General features: G+C 38.5%; 1 protein-coding gene across 4 annotated transcripts in view; it reads right to left on the bottom strand.

Annotated features, from left to right (window-relative positions):
* CHD2 (chromodomain helicase DNA binding protein 2) overlaps positions 1-17160 on the bottom strand; it is a 142107-nt gene that overhangs the window by 108894 nt on the left and 16053 nt on the right. For 2 of the 4 annotated variants that reach the window (XM_029237987.1, XM_029237988.1), the window contains exon 6: positions 16724-16856. In XM_029237987.1, coding sequence (XP_029093820.1) covers positions 16724-16785 — 62 coding nt within the window. In that variant the 5' untranslated portion in view covers positions 16786-16856. Of the gene's footprint in view, positions 1-12915; positions 13360-16723; positions 16857-17160 lie in introns of those variants that run through there. The other 2 variants (XM_029237989.1, XM_029237986.1) reach the window with 2 other exon arrangements.

Raw genomic sequence — 17160 nt, 5'->3', positions numbered from 1 at the left:
CACACACACACACACACACACACACACACACACACACACACACGGCCAGGGAAAATTGAAGGCAATATACCACCCCCTGTTCTCCAATAGTTAAAAAGTAATTCATGGGCATGCTGGTAGGAGTGAGGATACTCTAAAGCAAAAAGACTAAAGTTGATGGACTCTACAGGAAAAAAAGTGTACAGCTCACTCAACTCTTCCGCTTAAAAACTATCTTTTCATTTAGAAGAGGCAGAGCAGAGGAGGAAGCAAGCAGCAACCCACAACCTAGAGTAACATCAGCAGAAAGGACCCCAAGTTCAGCAACCAGGAGATAAAAGACACACGGCACGAAGCCAGAAAGGCTCAAAAAAAAAAAAGAAAGAGAGAGAGAGGCTTTGTATTTTTGTTATTTACCACCACTCCCTTCCAAACTAGAAATGAGGCACTATCACTTGACAAACATGTCCACAGAATGAACAGGAGAGTACACTGGGAATGTCCAGTGTGGCCCACAGCAAGCACAACGCAGTTGAAGGGACTTTAGTTAAGATGAGAAAGCAATGAGAATAAATGGAGGGGGAGGGCGTCCACCTTGGAAGGGGAGCAGAAGGGGAAGACCATTTCTTAATTGCCTATCATCTAACAGGTGCCAGGCAATACGCTGCGTACGTTACATGTTCACTTTATTTCCCAGAACAACGCTTTTAGACACTATTATTCCCATGTGAAGGATGAAAAAATTAAAAAGTTTTAAATAACCTGGTCAATGACAAAACTAGAAAGTGCTGGCGGAATCGGGGAGGGGAGCAGGAATTCCACCTCAAGTGTGGCTCTAAAAAGCCCATATTCTATTTTACCACAAGAGTTCAAAGCCTTAGAGACTCAGAAAATAAACCTTATCCCTGTTACACAACATCCAAAACCAGTCAGGCAACCCTGTAACAGCGACTGAGTACCTACAAGGCCTCATTGTACTTACTGACTCCTTGGTCCTTTGCACAGGAAAGCTGACTAGTCCAGCTGACTAAGGCATCTTAAGTCACTTATTCTCCACCTGTGACCACTCAGAAGGTGGTCACCAGGCAAGAGGATAAAAGAGGAAGTACAGTTAAAAGGTGTAGGCTCTGGCCTCCATGGCTTGGGTCTCCGTCCTAGATCATCTCAGGCCTGTGCCCTCTTTTAACCTGTGACATAAATCATTGCAAATGTGATGTAAACATCCAATGCCAATTCCCACATCAGGGTATATGTGTGTATATGAATATCTCATTCTCTTTGAACTGCCTCATAGGATGAATACACTACATTTATTTAAACTGCCCCCTTATTAATGGAACATTTAGGTTATTTTTAAACTGTTCTCTTAACCAACCAGCAACAAATATCCGTGATACACTTCCATATCTCTGTATTTCTGAGTATTTAGATTTCCAAATTGTTCACTATAACCAATAAAACTATAATATATTTGTATATATGCCTTCATGTGCAGCTCTGTATTTGTGTTTGTGTAGGAAAGTGACCTCTGGAAACATAAAAATACATATAACACCTTTTAGGTAAAAAACACATCTATGTCTATGTGCATAAATACATTTTAATCACCAAATTGCTAACAGTGGTTTACTCTGTGGGATGGGTTATTTGAGTACCTAGTGGATTCCATGAACTACTTACTGGTGCAATTAAAAAAAAAAAATTAGTAACTCTGAAAGTCAAACCCAAGAAAAGATAAACATCAAGTTTACAATTGTATTTACCTCTGGGGGTTGAGGGAGGCAGATGTAATCAGAAAATGATATTGGTGGGGGACTTCCCTGGACGTCCAGTGGTAAAGAATCCACCTTCCAATGCAGGGGACGCGGGTTTGATCCCTGGTCCGTGGGAACTAAGATCCCACATGCCACAGGGCAACTAAGCGCGTGCCGCGAACTACAGAGCCCACGCGCCACAACTAGAAAGAGAAAATCCGCACGCCACACTAGAGAGAAGCCCGCGCACAAGTAAGAGCCTGTGCCGCAACGAATAAAGATCCTGCACGCCTCAACTAAGAGCTGACGCAGACCAAAGGAAAAAAAAAAATGATATTGGTGGGTTTTATGACTGAGGCTGAGTGGTTGAGTTCATAGTCATTTGTTATGTAAGTATCTTTTTAATGTTTCAAATGGTTCATAAAAAATCCAACCAAAAGAGTCAAATTCAAGGCAAGGGATGTTAAGTATCCCCAATCCTATACAAAATGAGCTAAAGATATGAATGAGGGTGAGACCAAGTGTTTTTTGTTTTTTGTTTTTCCCATCATTTCTAAAACAAGTCAGATTTAAGAGACCTAAAATAATATTCGGGGGGAAAAACATTTTTAAAAATAAGCCTTAATAAAGGCATAAATGAATTAATTTGCATACTTCTCCTAGGAGGACAAGTTTCTAAATGCTGAAAGAGAAAAAGAATATTTAGGAAAAAACTATAAATACCTTCACATTTAAGGCACTGACGGTCTAATTATTCACTCCAAAGGCAGGATATTTCCTGAAATATTATGCAGATTCACTATTAATGCTGAATGATAATACTAAATACTATCAATATTAAGTTGTAGCTTGTAATGTTGATTTAGAGTAGGAGATGTGGGATGTCCACAGGACTGAAAAAAGGAACAAATCAAGTTAGTGGGTGAGTAGTCCTTTAGCTAAGCTTTCACCTAAAGTAATAAAATTACCTGATTTCCAATGGCATTAACAGTTATAAGGCAATTAAAAATGGAATTTCCAGGAATGATTTACCACCATAAATACAGAATCCTCATGAAAAATAAGTTTACCTAAAAATTACTCAAAACCTAAGTTGCAAACAAGTTTTATAATTTGATTGAACAATCATCACAAGGGAAATACAATGCAAAAATAAATAAAAGGGACAAGTCAAAATTGGGAGTTTTTCAATTCCAATAGAAAAATGCTTATTTAAAAAAAAGCTTACTTCTTTTCACTCACTGATAAAAAAGATTTGACATCTGTTCAAAATCCTTTTTGAAGCTGGCAAAAATGGAGTGATTAAGTGTCTCTTACAACTGGACTCTGAAAGCAAGCAGCATTAATAGCTATTGTTCCATTTTTAATTTTTAATCACCGCTTCCCAGATAACCACAAGAGGGCAGCACAGCAACACTTCGCTACAGAGCAAGCCTGCGGGTTCTAGGCCCAAGAGCTGCCATTTCAGCACTTACTGGGTACTGTTTATTTTCCTAAACTTACAAAATGGCCGAACTGCTTGGCAGAGCTGTATTTTTTGTTGGTGGTGGTGGTGAAAGCAAAATCTGGTAAAAACGCAAAGCCATCTACACTGGAATTCCATAAAGTTTATCTCCAGACTATGTTCTATCAATATTAAAATAGCTAACATTTGTGGAGCACTTCTGTGCCATTTGCAAACATTCCCCTCCAATCCTTCTCTTCATTTTACATAAGAGGCCTAGCCCAAGTGTGTGTATGTCACCCCCCAAGCCCCACAGCCTGAATTATGAAATCCACACTACTATTAACCTCTAAGTGGTGTTGCTGTCCCTGTCATAATCAGTTAAACAGATTATTAAGCCACCCAACAAGAGATTAAGGCCAGAATCATTCCAAGGGTGGCGCAGGACAAGGCACTTCTATGTGTCATAAGAGGACAGGAAGGCGAAGATTAAGTCACGAGTTTCTTACTGATGAAAAAAATACTGGATGTAGCTCCTTAAATAAATTGAACAGTACCTTTAAGATCTCCTCCACCTCTAGTTCAGGTCCTATGATTCTTAAGAATAAGCTACATTATAAACCAGTTTCAACGACAAGTAAGAGACTGAGAAAAGAAAGTTCAGTGTATACACAACAAAAGATTTATACATACAACATATGAAGAATTACATAGCAAAGAAAAATCCAATAAAAAACTAGGCAAAGGAAATGGACAATTACAAAACCCAAACTGCAATAGCCCATAAACATATAAAAAGGTAATTAAACCTCACTGGTAATTTGGGAAGTGTATTTACAACATATTATTTTACATTAATCTGCTTGGCAGAAATTAAAGTCTGGTTAACATTAAAGTATCATGAGAAAGTAGGGAAAATAGTACTCATATACCATTACTGAAAAAGTAATCAGTAGAAGCTTTGGAAAGCTATTTGGCATATTACCCTAGAAATGTGCATGAATCGTGTGAGTTAATCAGTGGGTATATAACCTAAACAAATTATCAAATGTGTGCAGGAGATGGAAAGTATAAAAATGTTCAGAGCTCTGCTCATAAGATAAAAAAAAGGAAATAACCTAAATGTTCATGTATGAAAATACAAAAATAAAATGTGAAACATTCATACTATGCAATTAACTACAACAGTTAAGACTAGGGATGAATCAGATCTATAAATATCAATATGACAATTTCAAAACTATCATATTTTTTTAAACACAAAATATATTACATGAACCATGTGCGTTTTAAAATGCCAAGGTTTTTATATGCCAAGTTCATGAAAGTGACTAGGGAAAAGGGGTGAATAGGATTTTAACTATATCTAACTTGTTGAAAACTTTAATTTTATTCTTTGAACTTCCCTGAATTTTTCTTAATTTCTCAAAAAAGAGCTGTTTCTAACATTGAAGAACTGATCAGTATTCCGGAGCAGACCTTCCTAGGATTCGGCAATTCTTTTGAAACTCACTTTAACACTGGAAACACTAAGGATCCTCTTTTCAGAAAAAAGTACATATATGTAAGAGACAAAATACACTCAAAAATGCTGTGTAGTTTCAGAAGATAAAGGGTTAATTCAGTCCCATCAGTAAACCAGCCCACCCCACCCCAAGATTAAGAAACCCAATGATAAAGGAGGGAAAAAAAAATCTACTTTTAATAACCATACTTCTAAAATTTTCAACTGGTGCCAGGCAGAAGGCACCTTTATCTCTATTATGCTACTCTGCTCCCCAATAACCAGTAAACATTTGAGTAGTCCTACATAGTTTAGGAAGCATTAAACAAATGGAACCCAGGCATACATATCATTAGGGAAAAGTGAATTGTAACAAGAAGCCTGGGTAAGGTACAAATTAAATATTCATTTGGCAAATACCTATCCCAATCTGGGTCTGGCAGAGCACTAAGGATTAACATAAAAGGCGAGGCAAGCTTTCTACTCGGGTAACAACATGGAAGACTAACCCTTCATGCGGTGAAAGGCAGTTACAGAGAGAACTCTCCCTATAATCTACCATACCAACTGATGTATTTACATACATTTAGAACCCTGAGGTTAGATGAACTTATTTGACCAGGAGTTCTTTTCAGCCCTTTGAGTCTTATCTTTCCTTATTAACAACTTTCAGGCTACAGTTTTAGACTTTTATAAGTTAGCAACTCCAAAGCTCAAAGGAGATTTAAAAGTCCTGGCTGCTAACCTCAATAGTAAATGTGGAACTTCCCACAACACTGTCATAGGAAGTAAGTGAAGTCCCTGAATCAGGCCACAGAAAAGGAAAAGTGAGGCCTCCCAACTTTCTTAATAACAGCCAACACTCACTGTGGCAAGCACTTTAGTGTTTTAGACCAGTTTCTCACACTCAGCATTATTTATGTTTTTTTGTTGGGGGGGAATAAGGGGTCTGTCCTGTGTATTGTGGGATGTTGAGCAACATCGCTGGCCTCTACCCACTAGATGCCAGCAGCACCCCGACCTGAACCCAAAATACCTCCAGACACTGCCAAAAGTCTTGCTGGGGGAGGAGGTGGTGTCCCCAAGCTGAAAACTAGTGTTATAAAAACAGTATTTTACTTAATTCTAACTTCCCCAAGAGAGACATACTATATACCCTTACTCCTATTTTAAAGATAGAGAAACAAGCTCAGAGGTTCCTGCCCGAGACTACAGCTAAAAAGAAACAGAAAAGAGACCCAAAGTCCCGTCCCATTAGCCCTTATTTCCCAAACCTGCCTCAGTGCAAGAATCAAGGGAGGCTGTTGCTCAACATACAGATTCCTGGACACCACCCCAGAATGACTGAACTCAAAACTTCCAGGGAAGAAGCCTGGGAATATGTTTAACAAGCACCTCAGGTGATTCTTATCAAGTAAATCTGGGGACTTAAATGCCTATATAAAGCTAAATTTAGAGGAAACAAACTTTTTAATCAAGCAAGGGAACTGGAACACTGCAAGGATTTGACCCATCACCCCCTTCCCTCAAAATGACAACTTACCAGCCATATACTGCCTCCATTTTAATGTCAAATCAACCAGCATTATCAACTGGAACTGAAGGCGCCCTCTAATTAAGGTTTTTGACAGCCACCACACTCAGGAACCATTTCCCCAGAGGGCATGTCTATAGGACAAGTGTTCCCAACGCTGGCTTTGCAATGGACACACCTGGAGCCCTTCCAACAATCTCCCCCCTCCCCTCCCCTCCTCTCTCTCCTCTTCCCTCCCGAGTCCCCTCCCACTACAAGACCCCCCAAATCCAATCAGGTATGGGCCCGGGTTTTTTAAATTCACAAGTGATTCTGATGCAAAGCCTATGCTGGAATTAAGTTTACCACAACAAAAAACAAAAATTAGAAGCAAAGCTCAGTCTCTACAAACTGTGGCCAAATCCAAAGTCCATGTGTGGTGTTGGAGTCTGTCCAACCAGAGGAGGGCCAGGTTCTCGTCTCCAGCACCCCTCCACCCACTACCTTTCCTCGTACTACTCCCCCATCGGTTTGTCAAACTACCCCCAGGGGAAATCACTGGATACAAGTTAACCTGAATCTTTCCATGTAAAATCACCGCCTTTTGAAAAGCAATCTGTCTCTGGCATAAATCACACCAGTGATTTTCAGCTTTTGGTTTCTTTAAAAATGTAAAGTTTTTTAAGACAAACAGAGTACAGAATTAGTCTACAGTTTTACTACTTTCCCCAATCACCTACATAGTTTCCTCTTACCTATCTAATCCTGGAGCCAAACTGCCCGTGTCTCAATCCAGTTCTATCTACCCTTTATTCCCCCTTGTGCCTCAGTTTTCTCATCTACAAAAGACGGGTGATAATCCTACCTACCTCACAGACCTGATGTGAGGACAACTCAAAGTAACACATATCAAGGACTTAGAACAAGTTGCAGGCTCATAGTAGGCACTATTGTTAGCAATTATTGAATCTCTCCAAAACAATCAAAGCACTTTTCAATGAAAAATCTCAACGATCATTTCATCTACTGGTTTGCACAACTGAAAGCAGAACCAGAATAAACGGGCAGGAGAAGTAACTATAAATCCTCATTAAGTACACAACCCCACTGAAGGAACAGGATGACATGAGTATAAGAAGAGCTCAGCAGGACGCAGGACCACCCACAGAAGTTCAAAAGAAGAAAGCTCTGTGACAGTTAACCTGGGAACGCTAGTGGAAGGAGGTCACTATCATTTCTGCTACACTAACCCTCACACTAAATAAAATATACATTCAAAACTCCTTGAAACAGTGCCTGACACAGTGAACACTCAATAAAATGCAAATCTACCCTGGTATTCACCACACGTTATTTTCCTTCATGACAAAATCCAAATGAAAGATTACCAGCCACGACTGGACAAAGAAGTAACTCATACAAATGCAATACCCTGAGGTTTATTTTTATATTCTATTCTCTTATTCTGTTGTTAACGCTGGTTACAATTCACAGCCCACCAGTGGGTGACAGATATCACTCTAAATAACTGATTCACAGCACAACCCAGGGCCACTGCTCTAGCCCTAAGTTACCTTTATCAGCTATGGGGAAAAGGAATTCTGAACGGAATGTAACTGTTCAAAGTTAATTCTGGAATCCAAACTTTTGGAGGTCTCTAAACGGGTTCAAGTAGACAATCACAGTAACGAAGAGATAGCACTAGAATTTAAAGCAATTGGAGGTGAAAAAATCCCATCAGTATAAACATTTCAAAGGTATGCTACAGCAGGATCTGGCATGACACTGAAATGGAAACTTTTCCTCTTCCATCAAGCATACAACTCCCCCTTATCAGCACCCCATCCCCCATTGCTTCCAGACCTCCAAATTCAAGCTGCCCTAAAAAGGGAACTGAGAAAATAGGACAAGGAATGGAGAGACAAAGGATTAGAAAAAAATGTAACAAGTGCTCCATCAGAATATTTGAAACACATGGGGAAACATGCAAACATATGGAAACACATGCAAATTGGAAACACATGGAGAGCTTTTAAAAATTAATCACAGGGGTTGGGCTGGACATTGGTATTTTTAGAAGCTCTCCAAGGTCTGAGGTAGAAACAAAAAATAGAATTGGACAACTCAAACCAAAAGTAAAGGAAATGAAGAAAGCAGGGGAAACCCAAAACACAGATCATGAGACTATAGGTCTAACAGAATAAACTGGACATTAGGCATTATGTTAAATCAAATGCCACTATGGTGAAGACTGATTAGTAAAAGCAAGCTACAGCCAATTAGATTTTTTTTAAGATTTATTTATTATTTATCTATTTATTTAATTTATTTTTGGCTCCGTCGGGTCTTGGTTGTAGCACACGGGATATTCGTTGTGGTGCACGAGCTTCCCTCTATCTGTGGCACGCGGGTTCCAGAGCGTGTGGGCTCTGTAGTTTGCAGCACGCTGGCTCTAGTCGAGGTGTGTGGGCTCAGTAGCCCCGCAGCATGTGGGATCTTAGTTCCCTGCCCAGGGATCAAACCTGCATCCCCTGCATTGTAAGGCAGATTCTTTACCACTGGGCCACCAGGGAAGTCCCGCCAATTAAATTTTGTTGTAAATATTACTGTAGTTACATTTATATCCAAACAGCACTGCACCTTGGTATTAATTATTCACTCTTGTACAGCTTGAGAGGGAAGTGAGGCAGAGGGTAAACCAGGGCAATAATTACCAGCTCCAGAAGGAGGAAATAAGGCATCTACTCAGAGTGACTGCCAAGAGGAGGGCTATGACTCACACAAGCTGGTCTACTCCAGAAAGAGTCATATGCTCCTTTCAAAAGGCTGGGTTTCTCAGGGGGATAAATTTTAAAAATAAAAACAATTAAAGGATTAACTGCAAAATACACCCAAGGTTTCAACTAACTAAAAGAGGACCTGCCTCCTAAATTCATTTTAACAAATCTCTCTCCTAACTTGCCTAAATAGACCAGACTCCTGTGGGAGGCCAGGCCACCAGCCACAGAACCTCACGGGCAGCCTGGCTCTTAAAGAGGGACTTAGAGGGACTTCCCTGGTGGCTCAGTGGTTAGGAATCTGCCTGCCAATGCGGGGGACACGGGTTCGAGCCCTGGTCCGGGAAGATCCCACATGCCACGGAGCAACTAAGCCCGTGAGCCACAACTGCTGAAGCCCGCATGCCTGGAGCCCATGCACCACAGCAAGAGAAACGACTGCAATGAGAGGCCCAAGCACCACAACGAAGAGTAGCCCCTGCTCACCGCAACTAGAGAAAGCCCGCGCACAGCAACAAAAGACCCAATGCAGCCAAAAATAAATAAATAAATTTATAAAAAAAAAAAAAGAGGGACTTAGAGAAAGAAAGATGAAGCATTAGGAATAAAATATTACTAGCAGCTTGCAGTTACTGAGTACTTTCAGTGTAACAGTCTCTCTTTGCTAAATACTTTATAGGCATTGTGTGATTTAACCTTCATAACCCAGTGAAGACTGTCATTATCCACACTTTTTTTTTGGCGGTGCCGCGCGGCATGCGGGATCTTAGTTCTCGACCAGGGATCGAACCCGAGCCCCCTGCAGTGGAAACTCGGAGTCCTAACCACTGGACCACCAGGGAAGTCCCATATCCACACTTCAGAAATGAGAGAATTCCAACAGTGTACTTCATTAGCCTAAATTGGGAAGAAAAGTTTTCAGTACTAAAGTAAATGCTGCACTAGTGCCCATCATTGTACACAGCTCTTGCCCGGCACGGAAGGAACAGTTAAAGACTTCACAAATTACAAAATAACTCATCAGAACTGGATCCTAAGTATAAAATCAAGACTATCTTTAGAATGATGCCTTAGCTGCTGCTCTTCTGCAACACTCTCCCCATCAATATCAGAGTAATCACATTTTCCCCTAAACTGTAGGGACTCTCCAGAAGCTATCACTAAAATAACAAAAATGGTAACCTTAGCCAAACATGTTAACATAATGTTGTAGGTCAATTATACTTCAAAAACAAACTAACTTACAGAAAAAGAGATCAGATTTGTGGACCAGAGACAGGGTTGGGGGATGGGGGGGTAATGAGGGGTCTGTGGGGAGGGGGAATTGAATAAAGATAGCTAAAAGGTACAAACCTCCAGTATAAGACAAATAAGTACTAGGGATGTAAGGTAAAACACGATAAATATAATTAACACTGCTGTATGTTATATATAAAACTTGTTTAAAAAGTAAATCCTGAAAGTTCTCATCACAAGGAAAACAATTTTTTAATTTTGTATCTACCAGATGATGCATGTTCACTAAACTTATTGTGGTAATCATTTCATGATGTATGTATGTCAAATCATTATGCAGTATACCTTAAATTTATACAGTGCTGTATGTCAATTATATCTCAATAAAACTGGAAGAAAAAAAGGGACTTAACCAAACATGTTAACAGTAAGATGCTAAATTGGAACTGTTTTGAAATGCAGCATGAGTGCCTTCCATACACCTACATTCTCCATGATTTATTTCACCAAGCAAAGCCTTATCCCCCCACCTCCAAAACACCCAGTAGAAGAGCTTTTAATAAAAGGGTCTCTGCCCCCAGACTTCCCTTATCAATTAGTTTAGACTGATTAGGGGCAAGGTCATAACATATAAAATATGTGCTCCAACACTGTGCTAAATTACTGAAAACAAAATAAACATAAAACAGACCCTGGGCATTTGGTGAATTGTGTCAACTTCTGTTGTTTGGATTTATACTAACAACACTGAAGTTCCAAAGAAGTAGTAATAGGCAATTTTGGTGAGGTATGAATTTGAATTCAATGCCCAATCAATCAGGTTGAAATGCAGGAGGGAATTATTCAGCTATAGTACCAAACACCAGCTAAGTAGGCCAACACAGTTGTTTTTATATGTATGCAAAATAACTCTTGGGTGATTAAAAAGAACACCGTTTCTTCGCTAAAACGCCCTCCTTAAGAAAGTCAACTGAGTTCTAAGGTTTTCAAAACAAACAAAAAAGCTAAAAGACCTTAAAAAACTGATGCTCATGCCCAGAATAAATTTACCAAATGTCACACAGAGCAGTCACTTAATTTTTATGTCAGGAGCAAGTTGACTGTGCCACATTTTATGGTGACTGTAATTTGGTCACAAGTAATGAATGACAGGAGTCTGAAAACAGGTGGTTGTAGGAGGTATCTCTCACAGTTGTCAGGGTTTGCTGTATATGGGAAGGGGTAAGTAAACCAATCAATTATAAAATCTGTGAGTTTCACGTACTGTCAGGTAAAATTCAACTAAACTTCCAGATTCATCTCTCAAACAACAACTTGCTAAAACTTTTTATGACTAAAGCTTCTTATGAAATACTGTTTGCCCACCTTCCTGCAACTCCTTAACCTTTACAAAAGATGTTACTCTCCAAAGAGCCAAATATCAATTGGAAACTGCAGGTTTTCAAAACAAGAATCCAAAAGAAAGAGGAAAGATTAATCAGCACTTTTCTTGCCATTTCATTACATTCTGCACACAGGAGGAAAACCCATAGAAAGCTCAATGAACAGACCTAATACTCTGGTTCTTTAAAGTTAATTGGCTCCAAGTGGCATGCAAACTGTTCACAGATATACTGCTATATCATAATATTCATTTTAACTCACATAGTAACAATATTTATTACATCTACAACAGAGCAGTTCATATCCTGGAACACGATTGCAGTGTTACTTAATTCTATCTTTTAATTTAGGGTATTTAGCAAATACAATTTTAATACAACTAACCAGAATTCAATCTCAATACACAGAAAGAACCTTTCTTCTTCTTGCTTTATATCCACCTTCAGAAGTTGCTAATATGTTAATGATCATCAAATTCTTAAGTATTTGTCCCTAAAGCTGTTAAAAATTTCATCATATATATTTGAGCATATACTTTAAAAATCATTTACAGAAGCTTTGATGAACGAGTCTATAAAACTGAAAACCCAATTTCACCTAAAGTTTCCACAAAGAATTCTTCGTAAAGAACCAAGACTATGTGAACCTACAAAACCAATTAATAATGTAGTTAATTTTATCTTCTATAAACTTTATTCAGAAACTCACGATATGCCCAGGTAAACATCTCTTTCAAAGTACCATACTTTTACTCAATAAAAAATTTCTGAACTATTGCCAACTATGTGACAGATCATTCCAGTTATTGCTAAAAACACTCCAAAAGCTTAGAAAAAAACTTTTCACCAGGGTACGATTACGAAAACACCAATATAGTCTTTCCATCTTACTTAAATTCATTACTTGTGACCAAATTACAGTCACCGTTGGTAAGCTATGATTTTTTTTAAACCAGAAATCCTTGCAAGGGTTTCCAAACAAGGCAGACCATGAGCATCATTACAGCATTTTAACAAGTTTACCAGGATTGAATTAAAATTTCCAGAATGGGGGATCTGAGAAGTTTCCTAAGATTTTGCCAAGTAATTCCACTACTGGCCAAGCTTTGGGAGTCACTATTCTTCAGCAAGTGCTTTAACACTTAAGAAGAGTTGTTTTCTAACACTTGTTTGCACAGTTATGGATGCCTATTGCTGTATTCTGTTGTTTAAGTTAACCTAATGTTAGTAACCTAGTAGTTACTGGTCAGGTGAAAATCTCTAGCTATTTTCTACTTAACTATCCCGCTGTTAATCTTAAAAATAAATCACTTTGCACATACTGACCTGAGTTTTTCTCCATCAAATGCCAATTGAGAAAATGTTTGGTACCAAGTAAAAATGCACGGGGACAAGTTCAAATAATCTTCCCTTTGTTTATGAGCCATGTATTAAACAACAGCTGTAACACCATTAACAAGTTTCAATTAAAATAAAAATATCTCCTCTTGATAGTGAAACGCTTTTGGTCAATGGTAACAAACTCACTAATCTCTTCACAGTGAACACAAAAAAGAAAAAAAAAAAGACCCGCTAGGATATGAGAAAGGAAAGCGAAAACGATAAAAACTGGCAGGTTTTCGACTTGAAGGTTTCCGATTAGTGCCTTTTACTTTCTCCAAAAGCAGAAGCCGCTTCTAAATGAGGAAAACCATTCCTAGGGATGGGCAAAAATACACGCTGCAGGGTGGAGACGGCCACACGGCTGGATGGAGGGCGCCGCCAGGGGCGAAATCGCGCAGGAGAGGGCGCCCACCGGAAAGTCCCAGACAGCCTTCCCTTCCCCTCCCCCCCACCCCACCCCACCCCACCCCACCCCACCCCCGTGCCCCTTGGCGTGCGACTGCCTAGGCAAAGAGGAACGACGTAGGCTGCGCACGCAGCCTAACGTCACTGCGTTCGCCCCTCCCGGCGACGAGGCGCCTGACGTCGCAGGGCGGAGCCTGCCCACAGGCCGCCGCTGTTGACCCGCTGTTACCAAGCGCGCGCACAGCCAATCAGCAGTCGGCGCCGGCGCCGGCCGGCCTTTGAACTCGGCACGGCAACTTCCTGCTGTTTGGCGAGTACACAGTGCAATGCAGTATGTCTGTCAGCGCTGCGGCACAAAGGAACAGCCATTTTGTGACTGAGCTGGACCTGCACCAAGATGCCAGGGGCTCAGAGAGCTGCTGCCGGCGCTAACTACCAAGCTGCCCTTTATTTCAGTACCAAAGAACAAAAAAGGGGGAGGGGGGAGATACTTCGGTATTTCAGGTTTCAATTCGCTTTATTTTCAATCTTCTCAAAAAATCCCGATTCCTAAGAATTATCAGCATCATAAAATGGCTGCCACTTAAAAAACTCCCTGTTCCACTCCACAAGCAACTGCATTATGCCAACTTCTAACTATCCCCAGCCTTTTAGAGTAACAACTAAAAGGCTGATTAAAAAGATTTTGCCCGCACCTCAGGTTATCAAAATAAAATCTGGTTCAGAGGCAGACGTTTTGGAGATAAATTTAATAAACTGTTTCAGTTCTTATGATAAATTGAAAACGCAGCGTCCTAGAACACACAGCTCTTTGTGTGCAGTTCCATTCCCATTTCCTTCTCTTTCCATTTTGTGATATTACTGAAGTTACCCCAAACCGCAAATTATTTTAGATAAGTGTGTGGTATACATTTCTATATATGTCTATCACGAAAACTTTGTTTCAAATATTTAAAAATTTACAGATATCAAGTATCTTTAAAATCATGTTTTTGAAAGTGAACTTTTTAACCTTCAAAAATCATGATATACAAAGTATAACATTATACTTAAGCATTAACTTCAAAAGAACAACAAACTTACAAAATGACTATTAAGTATTGCCATTATTTCCAAAAACAGGAGCATACCAGCCATACCTAAATTTACACTCAATTCTTTCAGGTCCTAAAGTAAATCTCAGACCAAAAAGTTTACTTGACCTGCAAACTCCTCCCTTCCTCTCCTGTGGCTCAGGCTGCAAAAGTGGGTATCTGTAGTATTCCCTAAACGCTATAGACTTTATGCCACAGAAACTAGGTCCTTATGGAGAAATTCTGATGGATTAAGGAACCAAGTTCTGGCTACCATAAGTCACCTTAATTTTAGCTCACTTAAAAATAACATTAATCTACTACAATAAAACACCACTAACATTCTATAGCTTTACAATTTTAAAAGGAAGTGATGTCATAATTATGTGCATGTATTAAGGTATGCAATTTAGGGTAAAAGTAATTTAACACTCCATCTTCTTTTCAAGGAGTCTCTCAAATATTTTTTGACACTCATCAGGTATATGAATCAAAATATACGTGACAAAAAAAGACATTTAAAAGTACAGTGCATGCCTCTAGTTAAGCTGCAACCTCATTACCAGGAGACAAATGCATGGCAACTTCCATGTAGTTTTCCAGGTCAGAGTATCATTAAAAGAAAGAATAACAACACCGCTTAATTTTTTTAAATTAGAAAGCAGAGTCTGATCAATGATGTTAACCACAAACCTTGCCTGAGAAAGCCAAAACCCATGTGAGATATGCAAATCATACACTCAAGGGAGTACCAATTTTAGGTATTGAATCTTTAATAATTTGTCAAAGATACCTGGGGATTCCTATTTGTTCAAATCACCATCACTTTTCAGAAAAGTCAGTTTAGAATCAGTAGAGAAGTTTTCTGTCCTAAATCTAACCTAGGTATACATGGGCAATTCAATTCCAGAGACAGTAATCCAAACTATGTGACAACTCAATTTGCAAAAGAATTTGGAAAGGTATTTTTAAAAGCAAGGGTCAAAATATTTTAAGTCTTATAAAACATAAAAATTTAACATTATTAATAAACCATTTTCAAAACTTTCAAATCACTAACCTAATAATAAAGTATATTGTTTATATAAAATTATAAAAGAAAGAGCAAAGCTGGGGAGAAAAAAATCATATAACCAATCAAATTCTTGTTAAATGCATGATTTAAAATTTATAACATGACAATTCATAGAACACACATCAAGAAATGCATTCATATATACTTTAAAAAATTAATATACAGATCATACAAAACATCTTAGAGGCTTTTCATACAACAAAACATCTTAGAGGCTTTATTACTTAGTCACTAATATGGTGAACTCCAACAAATGTGAAACAAATCATGATTTGAACAAACAGTACATTTGTAAGCTTCAGGAGATAAAGCATTCCAGGCGACTCTGTCGAAATAAATCAATAAATTTAAAGCAGCTACAACTAAAATGCAAGGATAAAATACTACATCTACCAACCAAAGAGCATTGTCTGAATATAAGCATACAAATGCAAACCATAAAGTATTTTAAATATAAAACATACAATTACAATCAGTAGCAAACACAAAATAAAAGCATATTAATAGTATTCCAAGATTTCTGTGATCACAGGTCTGATCTCATAAATGCAGGAACTGTAATCATCGAGAGTAAAGGTTTTGATAAATCTTATCAAAATTTCCTAAAATGTCAAGAGTATCAAAAGAAATACAGAGTCAAATAAAAATATAAACTGAGAGACATCAGTCAAAGGGTCCTTTTTGCAATTTCATTTTAAAATGTACATTTTTTCATTCATATAACTTTCTCAAATGTCTATTTACTATAATTTACTACCACAAGGCTCCTCTATGGCCTTCAGCTACAAGTTTGGGTATCCTAGATTCTTCAAAGAAAAAATTTGCCTTGTATGTAAAATGGTGCAATGCAGCAATGGCTAAACCGACAAGGTCATTTTCCTACAGCACGAAAACCTAAAAACTGAAATTTATTGACAAAAAAACTGTAGTTTACAGGAAAGGCCCCCTTGAATAAAGGTACCTTACCTTTTGACTGCTGTAAGAGGCCTTAAGTCACAACTTAACTTTCATAAATTGCTACCAAAAAATTAGGGTGTGGCATATTAGCAATCTCAAGGTCACGCTTTAAAAAACGAATCCAAATTAGTAAAATACTTAAAATAAAACAGATAGCTATCCTTGTCTGTCAAGGTGAACAATGTAAGCTGAGGTTTCCCCCAAAAAAAAAGAAAAAAGGAAGAAAGTTGATAGCTCATACCTCGATGCATTGCTGTGTAGCGAACTGTCCTCCTCTTGGCTTTTGTCCTTATTTCTCATCATCTTTTAATTCTTAAATATTAAGGGGGAGGGGGAATCTGTGTTTGCTTTGAAGTCCTGTGCCCAGGTATTTACTGTCAAAAGTTGAAAGAAAGGTAAGGTCCCAGCTTCTATCGATGCTTTTTATTATCAGGAACAAAGTCCTGACGATGTAACGATATTGTTATAACACAACAGCGGTTAAGCACCAAAAAGCAAAATATTTCTATTTTTTCTTTAAAAAAAAAACACATAAAAACAGGCTAAACCGAACAGGGAGAATCATCACTATCAATAAGGAAAGTTTCTCAAAGTAACACACTGGATACAAATAACAATCTCTGTATCTTATTGCGTCATCCAGGAATTTCTCATATTTACAGAAAATAAAGCAAACAT

This window comes from Monodon monoceros, unplaced genomic scaffold (assembly GCF_005190385.1).
Source record: "Monodon monoceros isolate NGI ecotype Baffin Bay Population unplaced genomic scaffold, NGI_Narwhal_1 Super_Scaffold_21, whole genome shotgun sequence".
Taxonomy (NCBI): Eukaryota; Metazoa; Chordata; class Mammalia; order Artiodactyla; family Monodontidae; genus Monodon; species Monodon monoceros.
This window is presented reverse-complemented; position numbering and strand designations above follow the sequence as displayed.